General features: G+C 35.5%; 1 protein-coding gene across 2 annotated transcripts in view; it reads right to left on the reverse strand.

The window, feature by feature from the left end:
- Positions 1–14,942, reverse strand: part of RAPGEF5 (Rap guanine nucleotide exchange factor 5) — a 116,762-nt gene that overhangs the window by 10,583 nt on the left and 91,237 nt on the right. The window contains exons 16-23 of one of the 2 annotated variants that reach the window (XM_029283114.1): positions 14,267–14,345; positions 12,241–12,390; positions 10,828–10,925; positions 7,120–7,242; positions 6,237–6,415; positions 1,616–1,706; positions 621–671; positions 216–303 (exon numbers count right to left, since the gene is read on the reverse strand). In XM_029283114.1, coding sequence (XP_029138947.1) covers positions 216–303; positions 621–671; positions 1,616–1,706; positions 6,237–6,415; positions 7,120–7,242; positions 10,828–10,925; positions 12,241–12,390; positions 14,267–14,345 — 859 coding nt within the window. The remainder of the gene's footprint in view (positions 1–215; positions 304–620; positions 672–1,615; positions 1,707–6,236; positions 6,416–7,119; positions 7,243–10,827; positions 10,926–12,240; positions 12,391–14,266; positions 14,346–14,942) is intronic. The other variant, XM_029283115.1, reaches the window with a different exon arrangement.

Raw genomic sequence — 14,942 nt, forward strand, 5'->3', positions numbered from 1 at the left:
CCCCCCCCCCCCCCCCCGGATCTGCAGGTTGGGGAATTCTGAGCTAGTAGATCTATGTAAGATTGCAGCTGTACAGGTATGTCTTAAAAGTTACTTTATTTTTCAGTGCCTAAAAATATAATTCTAAATATTACTGAAATGGATTAAAATTCATTACACTTGACTGAGGCAAGGCCTCTAAGTTTAGGACTGTAAATATGCTTAAATCATTTTACCTTTAAGAAGTAAAGGCATGAAAGGGATCTTTGGGGACTTCATTTTCTTGAATGCATCCCTATAGGCTTTGTGATTCAGAGAAGGATCCTGTTAAAATAATTTGACTCTATTAGGAACTGCAGTTTATATTGATAGAAGCTTCCTTTAAATACAACATATGTAGATACAAAAGTATTTTTTTCTTGAAAAATAAGACAGAAAAGGTTTCTTAAAGAGAATTAGATGAAGTAATATATATTTTTGTCTAGAACATATGACATTTGTGTAAAGGTAAATGCAATACATCCAAAGTTAGATAATAATAGTAATAACAATAGCATTTAGACATACAATAATAGTTCCATTTATCAACAAAAATACATATATAGGGAAATTAAAGACTGTTTTACATAAATTCTACTTACTGTCAAACTTTCAAGTTCAGCAAAGAGCTTCTTAAACTTTCCAGGCATTCTCTGCAATAAAATACTGCATATTAAAAAACTGGAACTGGAATTAAATACTAGATTCTATCAGTGACTCATTTGTAGTATATTAAAGAAATAAACTTTCTCTGACAGTATCTTTCTTAGTTTTTTTAACAAATAATGTTTGAGAATGACATAAAAATGTGTTACAACCCACATTTATTATTTAATGCTGTTTATAAGCATCTGGATTTGGATTCATTTAATAATATATTTGTTAAGATTTATGTAGAGGGAGGAGGAGAAAGGTCATCATCAACCACATTATGACTTTTGTTGAAGAGAGAATGCTATGGTTATTTATTTTATCACAGTAGCCTTACTGGAATATTGAAGGGAAAAATCACTGATGTTATATTTATATAAAAAGATTCATCAAATGCAATTTTTCTCAATCAAAAAAAAATATGAGGGTGAAAATACAAAAAAACTGAAATATGCAGCAGAAATATTAGGTTGGCACTCACATAGTCATTATGCAAGAAAATTGTCCTCTTCAGCAAACTGAGTTAAATTAAACTTTTTGAACTTATACTAGTTATACCAAATTTTATAATAGTAATACTGTACAAAATTAACTAACAATATATATATTGTAACTAAGTTTTTATCATGTAACTTTCCAGGAATCAACTTTTGTTAAATGTATAGAATTTTCCTTGGTAGTTCCATGTCATGCAACTCATACTAAAAGAAAAACAATTTAAAGACATTATCCAAAACAGTTTATAAATTTTGTTTTGGATTTATTTCTCTAAAATAAGGTTCTTAAATCTGTTCTTTCAATATCAGTAACAATTATGAGAAAGTAAAGAATGCATGCCTGTACTAAAGTGCGACTTTTTCTTTTCATATATACCAAACTGCTGAAAAAATATGATTAAAAATCATTATCTAGAAAAAAAAATAAAACAATAAAGTTCTCATATTACCTCCCAGGTCTGAGAAAGCCGGCTGATAGAGGCAGTGTTGAGCCCCATGACAATGGCAAAAAATGAATTCAGATTTCGCTGGGCTTTGCAACTATGAAAAAATATCAGAAAAGTAATTTCCTTGTGGTATTCAAAGTCACTTAACACTCTGTTGTTTAAAATAGAGTGCTGACTTTATAACTTCATGACTCTAAACTTTGTGAACTTGAGGGATTCATTTATTTATTTATTTTAAAAAAGAAAATACTGCCCCATTCTTTGGAAATCACACCATAATTTTGATAATTCCAAATACTATTTTAAAATGCAAATTGAAAGTTCAAATTTATGGAGATTCACAATAGAAAGAACAGTTTTGTTTTCTCTCAACTGCCAGTCATAAATGTGCAATTTCTTCTTAGAGGTATACATAGATTATACACAAACACACATTCCGTACCTCACACGCACAGGTCCTGGCAAATTAATATTCTTTACTGCACAAATTGGATTTTTCTAAATTAAATATTTCTCCACTGTTGTTTGCACAAAGCTTTCCAATGTTAAGAATATTGTTCATGTTTTCTACAGCCTTCAATATACAGTATTTTATAGCTTCTTATTGAAAATTTAGTTAGTGTGCAACCAATATTTTCTAGTAAATTATTATATATTATTGATTAAAATCACATTATGATCAGAAAAGTACTTTTCTGTTACAGGTAGTCCTTGACTTGCGACCACAATTGAGTCCAAAATTTCTGTTGCTAAGCGAGACAGTTGTTAACTGAATTTTGCCCCAATTGACCATCTTTCTTGTCACAGTTGTTAAGTGAATCACTACAGTGTTAAGTTAGTCACATGCTTGTTAAGTGATCTGGCTTACCCATTGACTTTGCTAGTCAGAGGATCACAAGGATTCACATAATCCTGTGAAACTGCAACTGTCATAAATATGAGCCAGTTGCCAAGCATCCGAATTTTGATTGCATGACCATGGGGATGCTGTAACTGGGGTAAGACTCAAATATGTTCCTTACCTCAAGGAAGGTAGGCACTTGCAGCGTTTGGGAAAGAGAGAAGAATACATCCCTTTTCTCAATCCAGAAAGAAAGGGTGGAAAAGCCAAGGAATGTGCACTCAAAAGTTGAATTTTGATCAGAGTGCAAACTTCTCCAACCTACTGCATCTTAGCCTACAAAGCCAGCCCAATTCCTAATACTAGATAATGCTGGTCATGTTTCGCTACCATTGAGTTGTGGAGAGCAGCATACAAAGCCCCTGGTTAAGAATTTTTGAAACACTGCAGAGGGAATACCAGCAGAAAGTCATTCGATTTTGCCTGTGTAGGAATCCCCCTCCTGAAGAGTCTGGCCTATGCTTCAGAAAAGCTCTTTGTGCAGAAGGAGCCCTTTAAATCCGGATTCCCCATGAAGTGAAAGGAAGCAGCTTGGCTCCTCGTAAAAGTGAAGTCACTGCTTGCCCTGAGAGCAGGAACTCTTTCATTTTGGCCAGTGGGATTTTGGGAAGTTGCAACAAGAGAAGCCACTAAAACTTGGAGTGTCTCTTTTCCCTCCTTCATCCTGACAATGAAGTGCGCAGACTTCATTGGTCATAAGAGAGAATCACTGCAGGAGTGCTGCAACAGTCATTACTTTGGGATTGCAATTACTTTTGGGGGTGTTGTAACTTTGAACCATCGATAAGTGACCTGTCGTAACTCAAGGACTACCTATACTAGAAATATTTGCTCAAAAAATATAAATAAGGACATAATATGCAAGTATCAGTTGCACATGACACAACATTATGAATGTTATGTCAGCTTACCTTCAAGTTAGTAAAGCAACTAAAATTTTAAACTAACTCATTCCTAAATTCTTATTCCAAGTATGAATTAGTTTTATAATTGTTATATATTCTGCCATGCATAATATCTCCAGGACACAGCATAAATGTATTATGTACAACCCTAATCTATGGAAAATACTTATAGAGCAACTTTTCTCTGGCTAGGCAGTATATTGTTTCAACAGAAGGTATTTTTACTGAGTAAAGATAGCAGTATTTTGATAACTATTAGAAATTATAATTATACTTGCATTGTTATTTTTAAAAACAAAGAATTTAAAAAGATCTTAAAAACTTTTTGAATATAATATGATTTTCCACTAAGGTATAGTTCATTGAAAATGTATATTAAGTTTTTAACACCTATTTTTTGAATAGAATTTACAAATATATAAAACAAGTGTCCTGAACGCTCAGACCATGAATCAGTACCAGCCCAGGCCACGATTGGGAACCGGGCTACACAGTGGGGAAACATTCGAAGCTTGATTTGCGCATCTGCAGGATCTAGGTTGCACGCAAAACCATCCTCTCCCTTCGCCACCGCTGCTAGTCGATGGGGCTAGAAAAGTTGGGGACTGCTGATATACAAAAACTATTGATGTTCAATTCATTATGTTTAGTTTTACATTTTCTCAAATTTGAATAATAATACAGACAACCTTTTAAAATTCTTAGATAATTTTTATGTCTGTATACTGCACATTATAAAACCAGACTTGGAAATGCGAAAACTCAAAATCAACTCTACATTAAATAATCAAATTTGAGAAATATGCAAAATGACTTTGTTTCAGGTCATAATGTTAATATTCATATGAACAGTGTCTTCATGTTTTGTAAGCACATTGCTGAGAAATTTATTTTGTATAATTGGCAGGATTTAAGTACAGTGAATATAAAAAAATTATACTCCCCAGTTAAAATGCCAGGTTCTGAGATGTTAAAAAAAAAATCAGACCAGAATTTCTAACGCTTCCAAAATTCAATAAAAAACACATTGAAATCTTTTAAGGGAAAAATAAGAATAAAAAACTTACAATAATGTGTTTGCATAAGTGTACTCCCATAAGTAGAGATGTGGCTGTGTTCAGAATTAACCAATTACATTCAAATGGATGCTAAATAGTAGTCAGTATATATTTGTCACCAATTAAAATGATTCTGATCAAGCCCATATAAAGTTTATCTGTTTTAGTAGGATTTTTTTGATATTTACTCAGTTGACTCATACAGCAAAAGCCATGGTCTGCAGAGAGCTTACAAAGGATCAAAGGGAAGATATCAGTCAGAACAAAAAATATCCAAGGGAATCCATGGAACACAGTGAAGACAATCATCAACAAGTGGAAAAAATATGGCACAACAGTGACATTACCAAGAATTGGATGTCCCTCCAAAATAGATGAAAGAACAAGAAGAAAACTGGTCCAAGAGGCTACCAAGGGGACAACAGCATCATTAAAGGAGTTGCAGGAATCTTTGGCAAGTACTGGTTGTGTACAATATGTGACAACAATCTCCTATACTCTTCGTATGCCTGGACGGTAGGGTAGGGTGACTAAGATGGAAGCTTTTTTTTACAACGAAAAACATCCAAGTTTGGCTAGATTTTGCAAAAACATATATCAAGTCTGACAAAAGCATATGGAAAATGTGTTATGGTCTGATAAGATCAAGGTTGAACTTTTTAAGCATAATTCCAAAAAGTATGTCTGGCACAAAAATAACACTGTGCATCACCAAAAGTACACCATACATACCCACAGGGACGCATGGTGGTGGCAGTGTTATGTTTCGGGGCTGCTTTTTTTCAGCTAGAACTGGGAGTTAGTCAAGATGGAGGGAATTAAGAACAGTTCCAAATTTCAGTCAATTTTGGCACAAAACCTTCAGGCCTCTCCTGCTGAAGATGTGCTGAAGATGTAGAAGAATTTCTCCTTTCAACATGATAATAACCCAAATAAACAAAAGAATGGCTTCACCAGAAGAAGATCAAAGTTTAAGAAGGGCCTAGCCAAAGCCTAGACCTGAATCCAATTAAAAATCTCTGAGGTGGCCTATAGAGGCCTGTGCACAGGAGATGCCCTCACAATCTGATAGAGTTGGAACACTTTTGCAAGGAAGAGCGGGCAAAGGTTCCTAAGAAAAGATGTGCCATGTGCCTGATAGGCTCCTGCCCCAAAAGACTGGATGCTATTCATAAAATCAAAAGGTTCTTCAGTAAAGTATTAGTTTAAGGCTGCGTACACTTATGCCACCATGTTACTGTAAGTTTGTTGTTGTTACTTTTCCTCCTAAAAGATTTTGATTTCTTTTTAAATTGAATTGTGTAACTTATGTTAACAATGGAAAAATTATGAAGTGATTTATCTTGATCTGATTTTTTTACATCATAAAAACCTGGCATTTTAACAGGGGTATATAGATTTTTTTTATATATCCACTGTATACAACTGAAATAGGCCATGAAAAAAGTAAAGGAAATGAATGAAATGAAACTAATATACTTTAATAATAGTTGGTAGTTCAGTAGGATTTTGCTTAGCATCACTAGAGAAGCATCATCAAAAAGAGAAGCAATTGGAGAAATTAATCATGTATATATATGTATATATACTAATTATCAGTTTGCAGCAAATTTTGGCACATAATTCTTTAATCACACATAGCTTTTTCTAGGCATATTTCAATGGGCAAAGTCAAATATATAGAATTTTTCTTTCATTACTCCTTGTTAAGCAGATTCAACAGGAACCAGCTATCAATATTTATTTAATATTTAACTTACTGAGCAGCAATTTTAATGAACTTTTTCACTAGTTGTACACGTTTACAGAGCTGGCTGCAGAGGAGTATTTCTGTGGCAACCCAAAGTTGAACTTCATTGCATCTTTGAAGCAGAAGACTAAGATTCACAGTGTTTTTCCCACTTCCTTGTCGGCTGAAGGTGAAATATATCAGTTCTTGCTGGAAGACAATTTAAAAGAACGTAAGATGCAAATTAGAATTTAATTTAATTTAATAATCTGACAAATGTAATTATTGTTGCTTGGTCAGATAACCCATATTAGTAACTTGAACAAATCTACAGTGATTCAGAAAAGTAATTTGGCAAGTACTCTTTTAATCAAATCTATAAAAAATTAATAATCAGATTGTTTGTGACTTAATATCTATTAGTCATTGCTGATTTCAGTTTGAAAAGCTTTTGAGAACTAGGTGAAATCTATTTTTCTTTTTTGTCAAAGAAGTAATAGAAAGGTTCCCAACCCCGAGGCTGTGGCCTACTACCGGGCCTTGAGTCTTTCAGAAAGAGGCTGTGGAAATGACGGGCGAGCGCGTGCACATCCCCACTCACGTGAGCAGGGGGCAAGTGTGTGCACTCCATTTGCGTGAGTGGCAGCCTCACATGCCCATTTGTGCAAATGGAGTTGTGCGCACTTGCCCACTTGCCCACAACGCACACGGAATCATCCCCTCTCCTGCCCCTCTCCTGCAAAGCCGAAAACATTGGGGAACTCTGATGTAATACATACAGCTACATTTGGCAATAAGCCTGTGGAATGACCCAAAATAATTACAAAGAAATAATTTCATGAGAAAACTTGTTGTAATTAATCAAAGCTAAACAAAGCACTGATTATAGTTAGCGTGCAAATTCATCATCTTACTTCATGAACCAAATTGAAAAGATTCCAGTCAAAAACTGTTAATTCTAAAGCAAGGTTCCAGGTATTAATCCCCAGAATTTTCACTGATCGTTGGTGGATTTCCTCATTTTCAGCAAAAGGGATCTAAATCAAGAAACACACATTTTAAAAAAGCAGATATAATTCAAAGATAGCTCCAAAGAAATGTTTTAAATGTATTTGCAATGAAATCATTATGGCCTCTAATTAATTTTAATATTAAGAGCAACAGCATATGTCTTATTACATTAGGAATGCCATGAAGATAAACATCTAAAGTAGAATACAATAACAAAGTTGGAAGAAACCTTGGAGGTCTTTTAGTCCAACCCCCTATGCCATTTCAGACAAATGGTTGTTTAATCTCTTCTTTAAAACTTTCACTGTTGGAAGTGGAGGCACAACTTCTGGAGGCAAGTTGTTCCATTGATCAACATCATTTTTACATTGTGGCGACCAAAACTGGATGCAGTATTCCAAGTGTGGCCTTACCAAGGCATTACAAAGTGATATTAACACTTCACATGATCTTGATTCTATCCCTCTGGTAATGCAGCCTAGAACTGTGTTGGCTTTTTTGGCAGCTTCAGCACATTTCTGGCTCATATTTAACTGCTACATGCATTAATAACCCTATTAGTGTTAGATTGCTGGGGACAGAAATGTTCTATATCAATTAACTCACTGTTCCCGTTGTTTAGTTCAAATATTGCTCCAGAAAGTCTGTGAATTTAATGCCAAGTACCTCAGTCCCTTTCTTTGATGGATGCAGACCCTCTCTTTTGAACAGTTTTTCATTAGAGCAGCTGCAGACATCATGACTAATATAACAAGCCTTCCCCTTTACACCACTCTTTTAGCCACATATTGAACTCCACTATACACTTGTCTTTTCTTTTTGTTCCTTATATGCTGGTGTGAGGTACACAAGAAATGTACATGTTATAATTTTTCATTTTTGCTAAAGGAATAGGCATATAGAGGCACTTAGCTAAGGTACTTTTAGGAAAGGAGATGTTGGAGGAATAGAGAGGAACTATATACACTGACTCAAAGCATACTTATAGAATAGTGCACACTATTGTAGAAAAGCATATAGCTTATGAATAACATATTATTCAATTTATATAAGTTTATTCTTTATAAAAACTGCCTAGAGTTAGTATTTTAAAGTATAACTATGAACCAAAGTGTAGCCATTTTTAACTGAAGCATGAACTCTGTTACACACATAGCTTCTAGATGAAAAGCAGGCATTCTTATAGATAAACAAGGGAAAACATAAATCCTTTATAATTGCAACTATCCAGTTTGGATAGCAGTTTACTTTGTAGATAAGCTACACCCTTAGTTAGTAGGATGTTACAAATCATGCCACAGAAAAGGGAGGGGAGATAAGAGAGGAACAAAAGGAGCTTTTGATCTAATAATTGGAGAGTCTGGATGCTAGGCGGTCAGAAATCATGTGACTGAACCTGGCTATCCACTGGTCTGGTTAGGAAGGATGTGGCCTAATTCTATGGGACAGGGTATAAAAACTATGCAAAAATGGATTCAAGTGCGGACTCTGGGATTTGTAATTACCAAGAGATCCATCAGCTTTTGCAAAAGCTTTAATAAAACTTGTTTTGTTTTCCAATATCCTTGGAGTTGAATATTTATTCCTCACACTGATAAAACCTCTGAAAAGGTAAGCCTACAGCCTATCCTACTAAGTTCCTGCCCCAAACTCTGGAAATCATTCTGCACATTCTATATTTGCAATTGTATAAACATAAAAATAATAATCAATAGGATACACGAGGACCATATTGAAGCTAACATCTCAAATCTGTCATACCAATGACAAGTTATTACAAGTAAATTGTAAGTTGTTTTTCTAAAACCTAAATAAGCATGCTGTACTAATAGTGCTGTACTAATAGTTTTAATAGTTTTTTAATAGTTTTTTATTACTGTATAATTAATCATGTGACTTGGTTCTACATCAGAAATATATCCCACTAAATTCAACTGAATGTATTTCACAGTAAATATGTACCAACATCAAAAGCCAAGGATGATTCAGAATCGCCATTAATATTTCCTTCAATACAGTTACAATAACAATTTTTGCAATGTGAAATGCAGGAATGATAGAGGGCAACCAGTTAATTTGAATTATCATATATCACTGTATCATAGGACTTAAAACAAACATTTCTACATACAGACTATTGTTTAATATTAATAAAGATTTAATAAATTCATGTCTTATGCCTTCATAATTTTCCTTACTTTATAACAGATTTTCTTGATTGTAAATACTTCAGGAAAATAGAGAGTCTGAATTTGTGCAAGTATTTTCCTAAAAATGATATAATAAGGGAGAAAGATACCCTTAGTCCTTCCTTTGGAATGTTTTGGTTTTGTTCATCTCTGTAGATGAACAGTGATTAGTAAAGGAGGTCTTCTTGTTTCCAAGTTAGTCCCACTCCTTTATATACATCAGTTTCTACACAGATTTTTTTGGGAAACCCTCCTCTATCTGGGCCTGGCTATATACAATAGGAAAAAAAACAAAACTGAAAGACCTTTGGCAAAATCAGTAGCTCAGCGAAGCAGAGGCAAATGATAGAGGGCAACTAGTTAATTCCAGGAGTCAGGACTGAAATAAAATCAACTACTGAAGTTACTAAAACAACGCACACACTTATACAGAGATTAAAAAGATAATATACAAAAGAACCCTATTGCAATTGTAAGTATAACTAAATAACTTTCAACTGTGCCTGAGGTCAGCACCTTCATACCTCCCACCCAAAACCTGACAGAACTCCTTTTCTTCCTTAACTAGAGATTCCTAGCAGTGATTCACTGTGGGCTCCTAAGGCTAGTTGGGTGTTTAAAGCAGGGGTCGTCAACCTTTCTGGGTTGGCTGCTCAGTGGGAAGGGGAGGGACAGGGACCTTTATGCACGCATGCGCACCCACGCAAATGTGGCTGCATGCACATGCGCGTGAACAGGTCCGTGAGCATGCATGCTCCACAAATGAGGCTGTTAGTGCCGGCATGCGGCTTGTGGCTCTCCTAGCGCCAGCGAGAGGCTTGCGGCTCTCCTAGTGCCAGCAAGAGATTCGTGGTTCTCCTAGTGCCAGCAAGAAGTCCATATACCCGGAGAAGTCATAGGGTAGGGAGTAATGGCCTAGTTCAGTGATGGCAAACCTTTTAGAGACCGAGTGCCCAAATTGCAACCCAAAACCCACTTATGTATAGTCGGATGCCAGGTGGGCATGGCCAATTGGGTGGGCATGGCCCATTGAGTGGGTGTGGCTGCAGTGGTAACAGTAGACTTGGTGGGACTAAAAAGTTCAATCAATCAATTCCAACTTTGCGAGATCTTTTTTTTCCCGTGAGAAGTTGAAATTGATTGATTGATTGAACTTTCTTTTTTTGTTGCACATGGCAGTGGAGGCCTAAAGTGAAAAGGTTTTATAAAACCCAGCCGAAGGCCTAGGACTGGGGCGACGACGTGTGTGCTCACAGAGAGGGCTCTGCGTGCCACCTGTGGCATGTGTGCCATAGGTTCGCCACCACAGGCCTAGTTAATGATTTCCCTAGCCTCTTTTCATGTTGAGTTTATAGCAGAGTAATACAGTTAATACAGTTTAAAACTTCAAGCCACCTAAAAACAAGAACCACAAAAACTTACCAACGTATCTGTCAGATCCTTTTGAAATACAAACATACGAGCAGATAACTCAAGAGATTTGGAGATTGCTACATCATTTGGTTGCAATTCATGTTTTTCTTTAAGAGTAGGGAAAAGAATCATAGTAAGAAATTAAAACATATTTTTAAACTAAAATCTACTATCTTCATAGAGCTGCACAGGACTGAAATTTTATTCTCAACTTTTTATTTAACAATTCCCTAGGCTGGTAAAGTCAAATGCTGAATTAAGAACACAATGTAATAATCTAGTTTTTGTACTACCCAAGACTGCTGGACTTGGAGTTGGAGAATACAAATACCTTGGATAGTTATAAAGAATGTTTCTTAGCAGAAAGAAAAGAATTTACAATGTTTGCAGGGTAATAAAAGTAGTTTATATAATAAATTGCACCAGCAGTATTTTGATTAACCGTATCACATTTACAGCTATAGCCTTTTTTGAACTCATAACATTGGGACCAAGATGATCAATAAATCAAGACTGGGCATCTCTAAGCAGTATAATTTATTTCAACAAGCAAACAACTTGACTTTTTTTTTAATGGAACATATCATTTATTTTTACACATTGATATCCAAACTCTAAATTAAGGATTTAATTTTTTTTTAAAAAGTCGAGGTAGTCCTCGACTTACAACAGTTTAATGGTCCGTTCAAAGTTGCAAGAGCACTGAAAAAGTGACATATGACCATTTTTCACACTTATGATCGTTGTCGCATCCCCATGGTCACATGCTTGGTAACTGACTCATATTTATTACAGTTGCAGTGTCTTGGGTCATGCGATCACCTTTTGCAACCTTATGACAAGCCAAGTCAATGGGGAAGCCAAATTCACTTAATAACCATGTTACTAACTTAAGAACTGCAGTGATTCAACTGTGACAAGAAAGGTTGTAAAATGAGGCAAAAACAAATTTCTTACTTAGAAACAGAAATTTTTGGTTCAGCTGTGGTCGTAAGTCAAGGACTATCTTTATTTTAGAAAACATTCATTTTCTGAAAGTTAATATTTCCCCACAATTTGCCTTCATATCTAAATACCATTTGATTGCTTCAAGGTAGGAATCCATTTTGCTGAGTGAATTTTTGTTACACAGGTAGTTTTAAATTATGAACTGCCTGTCTATCTCTAATTGCAAACCTTACAACATGTTTCTGAAGAAGTAAAATCCTTTTCAATGTAGAAATGAAGTGGAATGTATTATACAGCAGAACTAAAGTATTAGTAGTTGTCATGGAAACTACTTTCTGCTTAACAGCTCTTTATTGTAACTTTGGTCATCAAGCTGTGGACCCACAGGAGGAGACCTACATCTGCACTAGAAAATAATTTTCAGATAAGAAACCAAAAATAGTATTAAAATATTAATAGCTGAGTATCTTTTACCGTCAGAGAATGAAAGAGCCACTAGAGCCAGATCTTCCTGAGAATGTTGGAGCTTCTCTGCTACAATTTTCAACATCTCTTGAACTGAAGTGGATAATTTAGTTTTTACACTGATGTAAGAATGTTCTGTTATATACACACGACAAAAAACTGTGAAGAGAGAGGAAAAATCATTTTCATCAACAAAAGAAATTATTATTGAAAAGTGAAAAAACTTTAATGATTGCACTGTTTTAGATGGCTTTGTCATTATCAAAGTCATTCTTTGATAAAAGAAATTACAGTTACTATAGGATTTGGATTTGGAAAAATAAATCTGCTTAAAGATCAGAGTAGCTGTAATTTCTATAAAATAAATGATGACCTGGTGTAATATGTCATCATATTGTTGTTGGTTGCAACAAGAACAAACCTTCTTTGCTGAAGTCAATCAAGCAGACTTGATTGACACAGTCACAAATCAATGGCTATGTCAGCTCAAGCAGGGCACAGACACTGATGCAACTTTACAGGTATTAAAAGTTATTGTTCTGAGTGGGTGGCCAGATGAAAAGGAGGCAGTTCCTGCAATTGTGAGGGAATATTGGTCCTTCAGAGAGGAGATCAGCGTACAAGATGGTATCTTGTACAAGGGCCCAAGAGTCATAGTGCCAAAGTCACTGAGAGCAGAGATGTTATTGCGCAACACTCAAGCCACATTGGGGGTGAGGCCTGCTACGACAAGCTTGTGATACTCTTTACTGGCCTAACATGCAAGGCAAAATCAAAGACTTTGTTAGCAATTGTCCCACTTCTGACATCATGTTTCATGTGGAGTCAGTAAATACAATACAAGGAATCACTGTGCAAAAGCCATCTTTCTTAGAGAGAAGAAATACAGCAACAACAAGAACAGGAAATGCATCACAGGAACAACAGAGATGAATCACAGATTAGCAATGTGACTCAGGAAACACATACAATAGAGGTGAATGATAGAGCTGCAAAAAAGGTAAACATAACACCTATAACACTAATAATAGTAAAGGCAATTAACCTAAATTTCAGGGTATGGTACAAATTTCTTAAATTCTCACATTATTCAATTAAGTGAAGCAAGTCCAATACTGTACATTTGTTGATAGACGTAACAGAACGTTTGAAATTTTAAAATATTGTTTCTTTCGTGACTGAAAGATACATCTGGAAGATTTTAGAGTGGAAGTTTAAGTTTGATCACAGATCATGCATAACACTTATAATTTTGAGATAATTGTAATTTGACAATTTAGACAAATACATGTTTAAAAGTACTTGGACAAAAACAGTATTAACTGTTATATTCTTAATTCTTTCTTTGAAGCCAATGAAGTATTGCAAGAGTTTAGATTGTCTGAAACTGCAAAGTGGCAACACTTTGCATTAAAATACAAGCAAACTGGCAGAGGCCATATGGAAACAACTATAAGTCACTGGAAAACTCTCCAAGGGCCTGTTGGAAGCCAAGTGAATCCATAAGTTGCCTGGGACAGACCAATCTAATAGGATTATCTTCCCGGACAAACTATGATACAGCACAGTTGTTAATGTCCTCCACTTACAAACCATTGTTCCAAGATTAAAACTATATCAAGCATGTGGCTCTCAATGTTAAGTTGTGTGCCTTGGGAAAACCCCATAGTTGTCATAGCAGAAATAAACAAATTCTTGAAGAATTCCCATGCTCCTTCTCCCATTATGTAGTCAAGATTGGTGCACCATCCAAAATCCAATTGGGGAGATTTGAGGTAAAGTCATTCTTTCATCATTATCCAACACAAACCAGTTTCCAATTATACTGATCATGTCTGCTTTCTCTCCTTCCCCCACCAGGTTGTGGAGAAACAAGGTCACAACCCTGGCATTTAACAGAATCCATTTGACTCTACAAGGACATTGTGCTGGAAGGATGAGGGAAAAGTTGGAATAGGAATCAGGTCCTTACCATCCAAACAGCAGATGTTCTTAATACGATATTTATTTCTTTTTGTGTTTTATTCATACTTACCTTCTTCTGTTTCATTCACAGGTTCTCTGGTCTGAAGCCAGTTCTGCTTGAGGCTGTATTGATGTAAAATGGCTTTATGCTATAGAATTAAAAAAAAATGCCAAAAGTATTGGATGTTTTAAAAAAAGGAATCAAAGTCAAAAAGTCTATGAACAGTTTGTCAAAATAAACTATTCATGGAAATTCACATTCTATTCATGGAAAACAGGAGATGTTAAGATGAATACACACACACACACACACACACACAAATAAATTTTAAGAGAACATTACTGAAACTTTATTTTCTGCTTCTGATACTTTTATTTTATTATTTATTCATTCATTCAATTTCTGTTGCTGTCCATCTCAATCCAATTTACTGCAGGCAGGTAATGTCACAATAATTAAAAGCATAAAACAAAAAATGGTTACAAATTGCATGTATAGGCAACATAGAAGGGCATAGAAGGGGGAGTTCCCCTTGTTGATCTGTGCCCACCAGGTTTCCAAGCATTCCATCGGCCGAGGGCCCGGGGTAGGGGCGGGGGGGTGGCGGTCATTATAAGGGAGAATATGTATCCAAGGGAGACCACTGTGCCTCAGATAGACGGTGCTGAGTCCCTCCTTGTGAAGTGGGGGCAAGGGGTGCAAGTGGGCTTGTTGATAATATACCTGGCTCCCTGCTGTGTGTCAA

This window comes from Protobothrops mucrosquamatus, unplaced genomic scaffold, assembly GCF_001527695.2.
Source record: "Protobothrops mucrosquamatus isolate PMUCROS unplaced genomic scaffold, P.Mucros_1.0 scaffold21, whole genome shotgun sequence".
NCBI lineage: Eukaryota > Metazoa > Chordata > Lepidosauria > Squamata > Viperidae > Protobothrops > Protobothrops mucrosquamatus.